Below are 11,600 nucleotides of genomic sequence, written 5' to 3'. Positions count from 1 at the left end.
CATTGAACTAAAACATGAATGAGCACAAGCCTGCAAAGGTCATCTTCCAGTCGCTAGCTAGGGAGTAATTCTGGTGCCAATGGGTTACTTTCATCCCAGCCATTACACCCCCACTTAGCAGCACTATTACAGCCTTCAGGATCACCTGAAGCGCACCCACTACTGCAACCCACCCCATCCCACCCCATCCCAACACACAAACGCCACTCGCATGACAGACTTTGACACAAGGATTTGGATATCAAGGAGTTCTCCCAGGAGCAATAAGCCTCCGTCTCAGACTGTTTCTTTTGGATAATATAGCAACCCCATATAGGAATTTCGGCCCATGGCCTTTTTTCAATTGGTTCCATCTGACACTCGGGATTTCCCACGAGCATTAGCAAAGGTCTTTGCAAGGCAATCCTACAAGGGTCCCAATCGGAAATATACCCTCACATGAATGTGCTACAAGAGTTAAGGCGCCACATTCCCTAAATTAGCATTTGGCTGCTACTAAAATGTCTCAGCTGTACCTTGCTCTCCATCGGAAAATCGGAAATCTGTAGGCTACCCCTTCAAGTGGCACACAAGTGCAGTAGTCAACTCCTCCCACAAGCCCTGAGCGCCCTCTCCGGGGCAATTTTTTTCACACTTTTTTAACTGTGTCATTGGATCAGCTTGAAAAATGGTGGTGCTGAGGCTCTACCAGCAGACCGGTTCCAACCAACCCCCCACCCATGCTGTGACCGAGGAAAACCCTCCCATCCTTCCCTGCTGGAAGAGCATCATGTGCAGACTTCTCTCCCTCCAATCATTAGCCTTCCTCCTCCTTGGTCCCATTGTTAAAGTCGTTGATATCCCTGTTTCCCCCCTCCATTTGATGTTGATGGCCCAATGCCCCCTGTAGTCCTGACCCCTCCCCATCTTGAGGCCCATTGTACTGTTACTAACAGAGACCTGCCCCAACCCCCCATCATGAGACCATCGAGTGCCCACCCATACAATACCTGTTTCCTATCTACAGTCTACAGCTGCCTCCCCTCACTGTGACTGTGCCACCTGCGGCCTAGTATCAAACCAGGAATCCCCAGGGCCGATGCATGTGAGGGACTAAGCATGCCCTGTGCATCATCCTGGGCTTGACTGACATACAACTGACAGGTTCCCCCCACACCCTCCCTTGACTGGGCCAAGGACAGGCATGCCAAGAACAACTCTCTACATTGTGACATAGACCCTTGGGTTGACTGTTTTTTCTGGCCCCGACTACCTCTTGTGCTATTGCCCTGGACTGATTATGCTTTCTGACCCCAACTAATTTCCCCAACTAGTCGTGCGTGCACCCTTTCCCAGTCTTCCCCCATCCACCCCAGTCATGTGTTTGTGTGCATCCTTCCCCAGTCTTCACACCTGTCACATGTCTGTGTGCATCCTTCATCAGTCTTCTCCCAAGCCAGGTGTCTGTGTACGCTCTTCCCCAGTCCTCCCCACCACCGCCTACAGTCAAGCCTTTGCCCTCCAGCCCCAAGCCTTCCCGTTGATCTGGAATGTTAAGCCTTGGCTCAGACTGTCTCTTGAGTTCCTGCTGGTCTTGCCTGGATAGCCAGCCCAGGAGGCGGAGCAGCCACGAGTGCAGTGCGATGAAAGGTAGGCGGATATACCTCAAGGTCATGAGTGAAGTGCAGTTTGCCAGGTGCACGTCACTTATATGCAGTCATGAATGTCGCTGGCTTAATTAGCTGTTAACTTGACCTTTTGATCTGGAGTGGGGGGGGTGTGAATCTGGTGCGTAATCTTTTTAATGCGTATTTATGACATTTAAATGCATGGAAATGTGGTTCCCGACATAGTGGGTTGGGTAGCCCATCACGCTATGAAAGTCAGGAATGGACAATTGCAAACTATTTTTACATTGGTGGCAAACTGATTTTTGGCTGATCTCCAAATTTTCCTGTCCCACCCGCATTAATGCCCACCACTGACAGGACCGCAAAATTCCACCCGGTGTGTGGTAAATATTGTGTGATCTTGTATTTGCCTGTATGCCATTGTGTTGTAAAGGCACTCGGCCATGCAAGGGTTAACGTGGGACTGGAGAATAACACCACCCATGGTATGATGTATAGAGTCACATGGTAATAAACTGAGAGAACAGTCCAGAGAGAACACTTTGGAACCAGGCTGCATGGATATTACAGTACCATGCGTGACAGTAAGCTGGTGTCTGTAAATAAAGATTGCAATAAAGGGTTCGTGTTTAAATATACAAGTCTCAAGATCTCACCACTGAAACATCTAAAGAACCCATAGTACACCATGGTTGGCAGCGGTGGGACTTCCTAAAATACATCACATCAGTGGTGATCTGAAAGTTGGCAGCATTTTAAACAATGAATCCAGAACAGTAACCCAACGTATGATAAAGTAAAAGCAGCTGAAGCCGAACTAGAGAGGCATGCACCTAAGAAGAAAACTTGAAGAAATAGTTGAAGAACCTCTGCTACAGACTGAGAAGTTGAGGAATCTACCAGGGTGAGTGAAAGTCCATTGCAAGAGCCTGGAGTGAGGCAGAGTAAGAAAGGGAAAAACCTGGTCAGAAATGGATGAGCAACGTTACAAAACTTGCAAGACCCTGAGTGACGCTGAGTTAGATCACAAGATGGCTCACAAAACTACAAAAATTGAAAGCCCCTGAGTAACTCAGAGTCAAAGAACTTGGTCAGTTTACGAAATAGTGAATAAAGTTATAAAAAAGAAGCTGTATTTACATTGTAGAATAGGTTCCAGGGCTCAGCAGATTGCAGCAGTGGTGGCCATGCTGCACTGAAGTTAAAAGTCAAAGAAGTTAAATAAAAATCAGCTGGCAGAGTCAAAAGTTTAAGAAGAAAAACTGCAGGGTAAAGCAGAGGCTGCTGGGAAAATTTAAAAAGAAAGTTACCTGAAAGAGAAAACAAAGGGCAGGCAGTGCAGAGGAGACAAGTGCTGTCACTTTAAGTTAAAAAAAAACCAGGCCCCGATCAGACCACAAGCTGCCAAAACTCCAAAGAAGACAACCTTCAGAGAAAAAAAAGGAAAGAATTGCAGAGAAAAGCAATACTCCCACCATGACCTATCTGAGGTAATTTAAAAGAAGCAAGATGTGCAAAAAGTAAATGAAACTTTTTTACAGGAAAATGTTCACATAAGAGCTGAACTAGAAAATTTGAAGTGCAAGATTCAAGCTGAGTGTTATATCTTTGAAAATGCACGATAAACTGAAGTCTTCAATGAACCAAACAAACAAATTTCAGAGACGACACAAAGGTACCAGTAGAAGATAACAGCCCTCAATTCCACAGTTGGAAAATCAAAGCAGGAGTTAGGAAAACAGCCAGGCAAAACAGCAGGCAGAAAAGGCACGCAAAGAGGTTGCAACCCTGAAAGACTCCTTAAAGAATCAATATGTAGCCATGGAAAAACATGAGGAGCTAAAAAGGATGTTGAAAATTACTTCAGAAAAAGCTGCGTTGGAATTATCAGGAGCAACAAAATGATGCACTGAGGGGCAGAATGAGTTGGCAAGAGGTCAACAAGAAAATAAACAGTTGAAAGAACATGTGATTGTCCTTCAAGTTCAAATGTAAAAGACATGTGTAACTATTCAACAACATGAAGACCATCTTAAACAGCAGAATAGAAGCACGGCAGAAGAAACTCAAAAAGGCTATTGAATTACAGGAAAACTCAAGACGAAGCAAGTGAGCTTCACAAAGAAAAGGAAAACCTGTTGAAAGAAATCCCTCAGGACAAAGTTTATTCTTCTGGAAAATTACGATGGGAAGCAAAATGAAGGGGAGCAGAGAGGTTATGATGAACTTATATAAGACACTGGTTAGACCTCAGCTGGAGTATTGTGTACAGTTCTGGGAGGCACACTATAGGAAGAATGTGAATGCATTGGAGAGAGTGCAGTAGAGGTTTATGAGAATGGTTACAGGGATGAGAAACTTCAGTTATGAGAAAAGATTGGAGAAGTTGGGACTGTTTTCCTTGGAGAGGAGATGGCTGAGAGGAGACTTGATAGAAGCTTTCAAAATCATGAGGGGTCTGCACAGAGTAATGAGAAACTGTTCCCGCTCGTAAACAGATTGCGAACCAGAGGGGCCAGTTTTAAAGTGTCTTGCAAAAGAAGCAAATGCAGCAAATGCGAGGCGAGAAAAAACTTTTGCACATGGTGAAGTGTGGTGGAGGCAGGTTCAACTGAGGCATTCAAGAGGGCATTGGATGATTATTTAAATAGAAACAATGTGCAGGGTTACAGGGAAAAGGCAGGAGACTGGCACTAAGTTAAAATGCTCAGAGAGCCGGTGCAGACACGATGGGCTGAATGGCCTCCTTCTACATCATAACAATTCTGTGATTCTATGAATTTAATGTCACTGAAGAACCAGTTGGCAGAGAAGACTCAGCAATGTTCAATATTCCAGGAGGAAGCTGAAAGCTACAAAAAAAGACTGATGAGCTGATGAAGTAGTCGAATGAAAAAGAAGACATTGAAAGGAGAAGCCCTAGAACTTTCCAAACTGCAAGTGGATAATGAAGCCATGAGTAGTACAATTATAGTACTGAAACAAGCAAAGACTTCGCCGGAGACAGGACTGGCCAACAGTGAATCCAAAATGAAGGTCGTCTCCATTGGCCAGGCCTTGGCCTTAGAAATGTAAATTGTCTTTGTACAATTGCCTTGGATTTGAACTCTGCAGTTACAGGGATCATTGGCATCTCTTCAGAGAAAACGACGTGGCAGCAGTTCTGAATGCCAGGAAGTTCATTTTGTTTTGAGTCATTGCCAGCAACGGCATCAGTCATTTTAAAGCCTTTGTCTAGTTTTTAAAGGTTTTATAACTTAGCCAAGCTGAGATATATATTTTATAAAAATATGGAGTGGGTGTTAGCTACAGGACACTATGTACACTCAGTCTATGAGCACTTGTGCATGAAGGATGACTAGAGGGCTTCTAGCCTCTTGGACTTGAGCCCCAACATAAAATATGCATAAAATTGTCCTAATATCCAATTTGTGTTTCTCCATCAATCTCCTTAGAAGTGACTGTGCCCAGAAGCATTCAATATGGGGGATATGATGAATTAAGCATAAGTCATTGATTTATATTGATATTTATAAATATATTGATATTAAGTTTTTTCTGAGTGACCTTCACTCATTCTCCATTCACATCTAAATAATAGGGAATATGAAGTGAGCCTATTTGCCAGTGCTGAACATGGCATTTCACTTACTCTCAGATGCAACTAAACCATAATCTTCCAGTCATATATTGTAGAGGGACACAGGCAGATTACTTTGCTTCTCAGGCAGCTTAGCTATTAATATTAAGAGAATGCCGCTTGAATGCATAAACATAGGCATAATCCTCAAGAGGCTTGATGTCATTCACAAAGGCAAAAAACCATATAAATTCAGGTTTCGGATTAAATCTGACTGAAAACTAAACAGGAAAACTTAAGCTAGTCTTTAGGCTTTTCCATAGACAAGAGTGGGCAACCTTGTTTGATCTCTTAACACTGAGATACACAAGAGGAAGAGATTTTAACGCGACTCTCCGAAGCATCTGCAAGCATTTCATGCATATTTAATTGTTTTGTCATCTGGGTAAATGACAGCCATTTTGTACACAGCATTTTTTCACTAACGCTAGTAAGAGTCACTTAGTTTACTTTTCATAGTGGGTGAGGGAAGGCTAAGCGGTCAGGTACAGAAAATAATCAAAAGGCTAATGGAATGCTAGCCTTTATAACTAGAGCAAGCTGTGTTCCAGTTACACAAAGTCCTGGTTCAAACTCATCTGCAATAGTGTGCACACTTCAGGGCATCACTCCTCAAAGTATATGTTAGCCTTGGAAGCACTGGGGAGAGAGTACATGAAATAGGCTGTATTGCCTGGAATATAGGAGGTTATGGGGTGATTTGATTGAGGTTTTTAAGATTTTGAAAGGAGTTGGCAGGATAGTTGTAACTTTGAAAGAGCCATGTCATTCAGGAGAGAAGTTAGGATACCCTTCTGCTCACAAAGGGGAGTAGTAATGTAGAACTCTCACAAAAAGCAGTAGACACTAGCTCAATCAGACTTTTGTCAGCAAAGGGTATTAAGGGATATGGAGACAAGGCGGGTAAATGGAAATAGGATACAAATAAGCCAAGATTTAATTGAATGACAGAACAAGCTTGAGGCTCAATGCACTAATCCAAATCCCATGTCCTGAAGAGATCTTTTGGGGAATCCAGAGATGACAGGGAGGGTGGGAAGCTAACATTTTGGTAGCAAGAGCAGTCTCTCAGATGAGAGTTGATGGGAGAGGAAGCCTGTTGGTGGGTTGCGTTAGTGAACAGACAGGAAGCATGTGGAGGACTAAAGCATGTGATGCATGTGCAGCTGCCAACAGCAGGTTGGTTCAGAACAAAAGCAGTAAAAGGTAAGGGGAGCCCGTCAACAATCACCTTGGCTGGAAAGATTGTTGCCGTGAGGGATAGGATTGACAGGGACAGCAAGAGCAGGATGAGGATGGCAAGGGAGGGTTAGAAGAAATGGGGATGAATGAAAGGGATGGATGAGATAATTGGTTAAGTGTGGCTAAATGGAGGGACAATTATTTAATACAGCTTATTTGAAAGTTATTCTTGTGATAAGAATGAAGATTCATCAGATTTGAATGAAAAAGTTTTAGAAAAGCTGTCAGGTGAATTAAAATATATCAGTGTTACTTCTATAGACAAAGATAATAACTGCCTATAATCCTCCAAAGTTTCTGCAGTGTAACTCCAATGGGCATGCCACTGCACAAACTAGACTCAAGAAAGGATTAGTTATAATGTTGCTATGAAACTTGAATCCTAAATGAGCATTTTCATTGAATAAAATTGGCAATTAGGAAGCTGTTTTCTTTGATGAAGCTGAAATTATGACAGGCAGATTTCAAGGGAAAAGTATTAATTCCTCAAATTATAGTCAGCTCACATGTGAACCTGTCTTTTCATCTCAGAAAACATTTCCCAGATATACTCTCATATTCTAGGACTAAAACAAGTTACAAGGCCAGGCTCTTGACAAAATTTGCATTGATATTCCCAGGCCTGTAGTTATTTCCAGATTGGGAAGTTTTGATTCTGTTTAAAAAGTCTCTGGTGAAAGAATAGCTAGAATCCTGTATTTAAAGTAGTATTGTTGCAATAAAGATGCTAATTCGACTGCTAGCTTTTTAGTCATTAGAAGTTTGAAGTACACAGCTCCCAATTAACAGCAGAAAATGGATGTCACAAGTTGACTTACCAAATTTTATTCCTACTGTAATTAAAATTGCTAGATGTCTCTCAATTAAAGTGAAGGAATGCTCTTTGATAGGTGCCACACTTGCATTGACTGTGTAGTGAAAATTGATTCTGCAAAGTTAAATTTGAGCGCATGCAAAAACAATCAATCTCCCCACTGAAGAATCTTCTAAAGCAAAGCAATGCAGTTTCTGAGTACTCACAGGGCACTCGCTCCTTGACTGTTTAAAAGGAAGGTGGATTCTAATCAGACAAAGCTTAATGATTCTTTAGAAGTCAAGATCATGGAGTGTGTATGCAGGGAGACAGGAAACTGACCACTGCAGTGCAACACTTGCAATTTTAAAAAAGCCCTCAGCATTAAAAGGTTTAGAATAGACAACAGTTATTTGACTGCCTGTCAATCAGCCAAGACAACACCCTTGTTTGCAAGATCAACATCCCAGGGATGGGGGCAATACAGCCAGTGTAGGCAGAAACAGCACCTCAAGAAACTTGAGGCCTATGGTTAATAAATAAATAAACAGAAATTTAATATTTTCAAAGTCACTTAAATCCATTAAGCTAAAGACAGATTTGAGACTAATGCAGAGTTGCAATTGCAGCATCATTCAGTTCTATTCTCACCTGCTCCTACTTAGCTCATTTAAATGTAAAATTATCTGGAACCTTGTTCAAAGCAGAGGCAAGACAACATTCTGCACAAATGGAATTTTTATTTGTTTCCTTTACAGCATTGGGGAATGCATGAGGACCACAACAGAAATGGCTCAACAGGGGACCAGAAGCCCCGAGCCCCCCTTTGGCAATGCATTACTTCCGTCAGTAGTTCAGTTCACAGTATAGATCAGAGATTTAGTTTCTTAAAAAAAAAGACAGAAAAAAAGCACCCTAGAGATTCTTCCAGCCATGGACAAAGTCAACTCTAGGCAGGAGTTGCCATGAAATTAGTTGCTCTCCGCCTTCTTCTCCTGATCAATAGCTGGAAAAAAAAAGAAACTCAGATCAGAACTTTGACTCAATTTAGAGAACAGGTGGTCAAGATGATGAACCTGGCAGGTTCCTTACTTTCTTTTGTGGGGAGTGTGTTCTTCACTTCTGTATCAGTCTTCTTCAACTTGCTCTTGTCAAAGGAGGCAACCTCCCTGAAGTCTGGTTTCTCTTCCATTTCAGTTAATCTATGAAGAAAAAAGTTTCATTTAACACCAGTCCGTGCATTTACAACAGACTCTTGCATCATCCCCACCAAATGACTATAATCACAAATCATCCAGCCCTATTCACGCTCCCTCACAATCCCTCTCACCTCCCCACCCCTTCGCCCACTACCCTTCACACACCCTTCCTCCTCCCACACCACCCCTACAACTTCACTCCCCTCGCACCCCCCCTCTCCCCCCCTCCACACTCTTCCCACCCCCCCCACACTCTTCCCCCCCCCCCACACTCTTCCCCACCCCCCCTCCACACTCTTCCCCACCCCCCCCTCCACACTCTTCCCCACCCCCCCCTCCACACTCTTCCCCACCCCCCCTCCACACTCTTCCCCACCCCACCCTCCACACACTTCCCCACCCCCACCCACCACCCCCCCCCCTCCCCCCTCCACACTCTTCCCCCCCCCTCCACACTCTTCCCCCCCCCCTCCACACTCTTCCCCCCCCCCTCCACACTCTCTCCCCCCCCCCTCCACACTCTTCCCCCCCCCCTCCACACTCTTCCCCCCCTCCACACTCTTCCCCCCCCCCACACTCTTCCCCCCCCCACACTCTTCCCCCCACCCACCTCACTCTTCCCTACCCCCACCCTCCCTCCCTCTTCCCTACCCCCACCCTCCCTCCCTCTTCCCTACCCCCACCCTCCCTCCTCACTCTTCCCTACCCCCACCCTCCCTCTTCCCTACCCCCACCCTCCCTCCCTCTTCCCTACCCCCACCCTCCCTCCTCCCTACCCCCACCCTCCCTCCCTCCTCACTCTTCCCTACCCCCACCCTCCCTCCTCACTCTTCCCTACCCCCACCCTCCCTCCCCACTCTTCCCTACCCCCACCCTCCCTCCTCCCTACCCCCACCCTCCCTCCCTCCTCACTCTTCCCTACCCCCACCCTCCCTCCCTCCTCACTCTTCCCTACCCCCACCCTCCCTCCCTCCTCACTCTTCCCTACCCCCACCCTCCCTCCCTCCTCACTCTTCCCTACCCCCACCCTCCCTCCCTCCTCACTCTTCCCTACCCCCACCCTCCCTCCCCACTCTTCCCTACCCCCACCCTCCCTCCTCCCTACCCCCACCCTCCCTCCCTCCTCACTCCTCCCTACCCCACCCTCCCTCCCTCCTCACTCCTCCCTACCCCCACCCTCCCTCCCTCCTCACTCCTCCCTACCCCCACCCTCCCTCCCTCCTCACTCCTCCCTACCCCCACCCTCCCTCCCTCCTCACTCTTCCCTACCCCCACCCTCCCTCCCCACTCTTCCCTACCCCCACCCTCCCCACTCTTCCCTACCCCCACCCTCCCCACTCTTCCCTACCCCCACCCTCCCTCCCTCCTCACTCTTCCCTACCCCCACCCTCCCTCCTCACTCTTCCCTACCCTCCCTCCCCACTCTTCCCTACCCTCCCTCCTCACTCTTCCCTACCCTCCCTCCCCACTCTTCCCTACCCTCCCTCCCCACTCTTCCCTACCCTCCCTCCCCACTCTTCCCTACCCTCCCTCCCCACTCTTCCCTACCCTCCCTCCCTCCTCACTCTTCATCTTTCCTCTATCCCAACCCCCATCTCCCCACAATGGGTGCGGACTCTCCACACTCGGAGAGACTCTGCAGGAATTTCCCAGACAAAGGCAGCGGGACAGAGCGGGCTCCGAGCAGCAGCTGGCTCCCCCTCGCCCGGAGGTGCCACAGTTTATCAATGGAGCAATTTGCTCCCCGGTTCGGCCACGATGCCGTTTCCGCCGATGCTGTAGAGCGGGCGGCGACGGCAGCAGCACCGCCTTACCCGGTGTCTCGGAGCTTCACACACTCTCCGCCGCTACTCGAGCGCTCAATCCACGAACAATAGCGGCCGCCGCCGCCTCATTCCTTTTATATAGGCCCCGCCCTCTCCCGGGCACCACCCCTTTCTCAGGCCCCGCTCGTAGCCCTCGCTCCGCCCCTCTTACCTTATTTGGTCCGGAGCCGGTGACACTCGGAGAGGCGGTCGGTCTGATTTAATCAATGAACTCAGGCCAAGACAAAGGGGGAAGAGAGCAAAGCGAGAAATGCGGGGAATTTCCCAGCCGCTCCCTTGATCTGTTAACCTGGATAGCAGCACAGGAGACAGGGAACAGGTCTCAGTAACAAAGATTAGGGATTTACCTTGCACCACTGTCAGGCACTTTAGGGTATAGTTTGTCTAGACACTGAGCATAACATTTTGATTTAGTTGGAAAGATTCCCTTTGTCTTTGCTGGCACTTGCTGCTTTTTCTGACATCTTTTAGTTCGATTGGCCCATCCTACGTTTTGAGTACCCTAAGAGTGGCACTTGTGCTTCTCGTTTGGTGCATCCTAGTGTCACCTTCAAAAGGCTTTGAGAAGGTGCAGGAGAATCTCATTCATCCATGAAGCAAAGCCACAGATGAATCACTCGGCAAACGGTGAGGTATCAGCTTTGCAAAGAAAATTAGCACTGGGGACTCCAGGAGACTTTTATGACCAGAGGTAAAAATGTGAGGCATTTCAGCTTTGGTGGGGTAGAACTTTGCCTACTTAGCAACAAAAGTAGGCCTTTCAGCCCCTCCACCCTGTTCCACTACCCAAATAGATCACTGTATCTTAATTCCATTTACCGACAGTAGTTCTATATCCCTTCACTCCCTTGCCTAATAAAAATTGATCAATTTCAGTTTTGAAATGTTCTAATGACCAGCTTTTTGTGGGAGAGAGCCCAATATTTCTGATAACCTTTATGTGGAAAAAGTGCTCCCTGACATCAGCTTTAAAAGATTGTATATCCACTTGATCTACACTCCCCCATTAAATGAATAATTTTGCTCTATCTACCTTCTCAAATCCTTTAGTCATCTTCAGCTTCTCAATTAGATTAGCCCTTAATTTTCTATATCCAAAGAAATACAAACTCGTGGGCAAGTGTGAGGTCATGCACTTTGGTAGGAAGAATAGAGGCATAGACTATTTTCTAAATGGGGAGAGAATTCAAAAATCTGGAGTGCAAAGGGACTTGGGAGTCCTAGTCCAGGATTCTCTTAAGGTTAACTTGCAGGTTGAGTCGGTAGTTAGGAAGGCAAATGCAATGTTGG

At 46.4% G+C, this 11,600-nt stretch overlaps 1 protein-coding gene across 1 annotated transcript; it reads right to left on the bottom strand.

The window, feature by feature from the left end:
* Positions 1-8,005: 8,005 nt before the first annotated feature.
* On the bottom strand, positions 8,006-10,409 carry LOC144698040 (thymosin beta-10). The gene is made up of 3 exons (XM_078569979.1): positions 10,299-10,409; positions 8,378-8,487; positions 8,006-8,291 (listed from the first exon to the last, which is right to left on the bottom strand). Exons 2-3 carry the CDS (start codon positions 8,475-8,477, stop codon positions 8,257-8,259), a joined length of 135 nt encoding a protein of 44 aa, XP_078426105.1. The 5' UTR covers positions 8,478-8,487; positions 10,299-10,409; the 3' UTR covers positions 8,006-8,256.
* Between the last annotated feature and the right edge of the window lie 1,191 nt (positions 10,410-11,600).

Source organism: Cetorhinus maximus, chromosome 2 (genome assembly GCF_964194155.1).
Source record: "Cetorhinus maximus chromosome 2, sCetMax3.hap1.1, whole genome shotgun sequence".
In the NCBI taxonomy this organism is placed as follows: Eukaryota; Metazoa; Chordata; class Chondrichthyes; order Lamniformes; family Cetorhinidae; genus Cetorhinus; species Cetorhinus maximus.
This window is presented reverse-complemented; position numbering and strand designations above follow the sequence as displayed.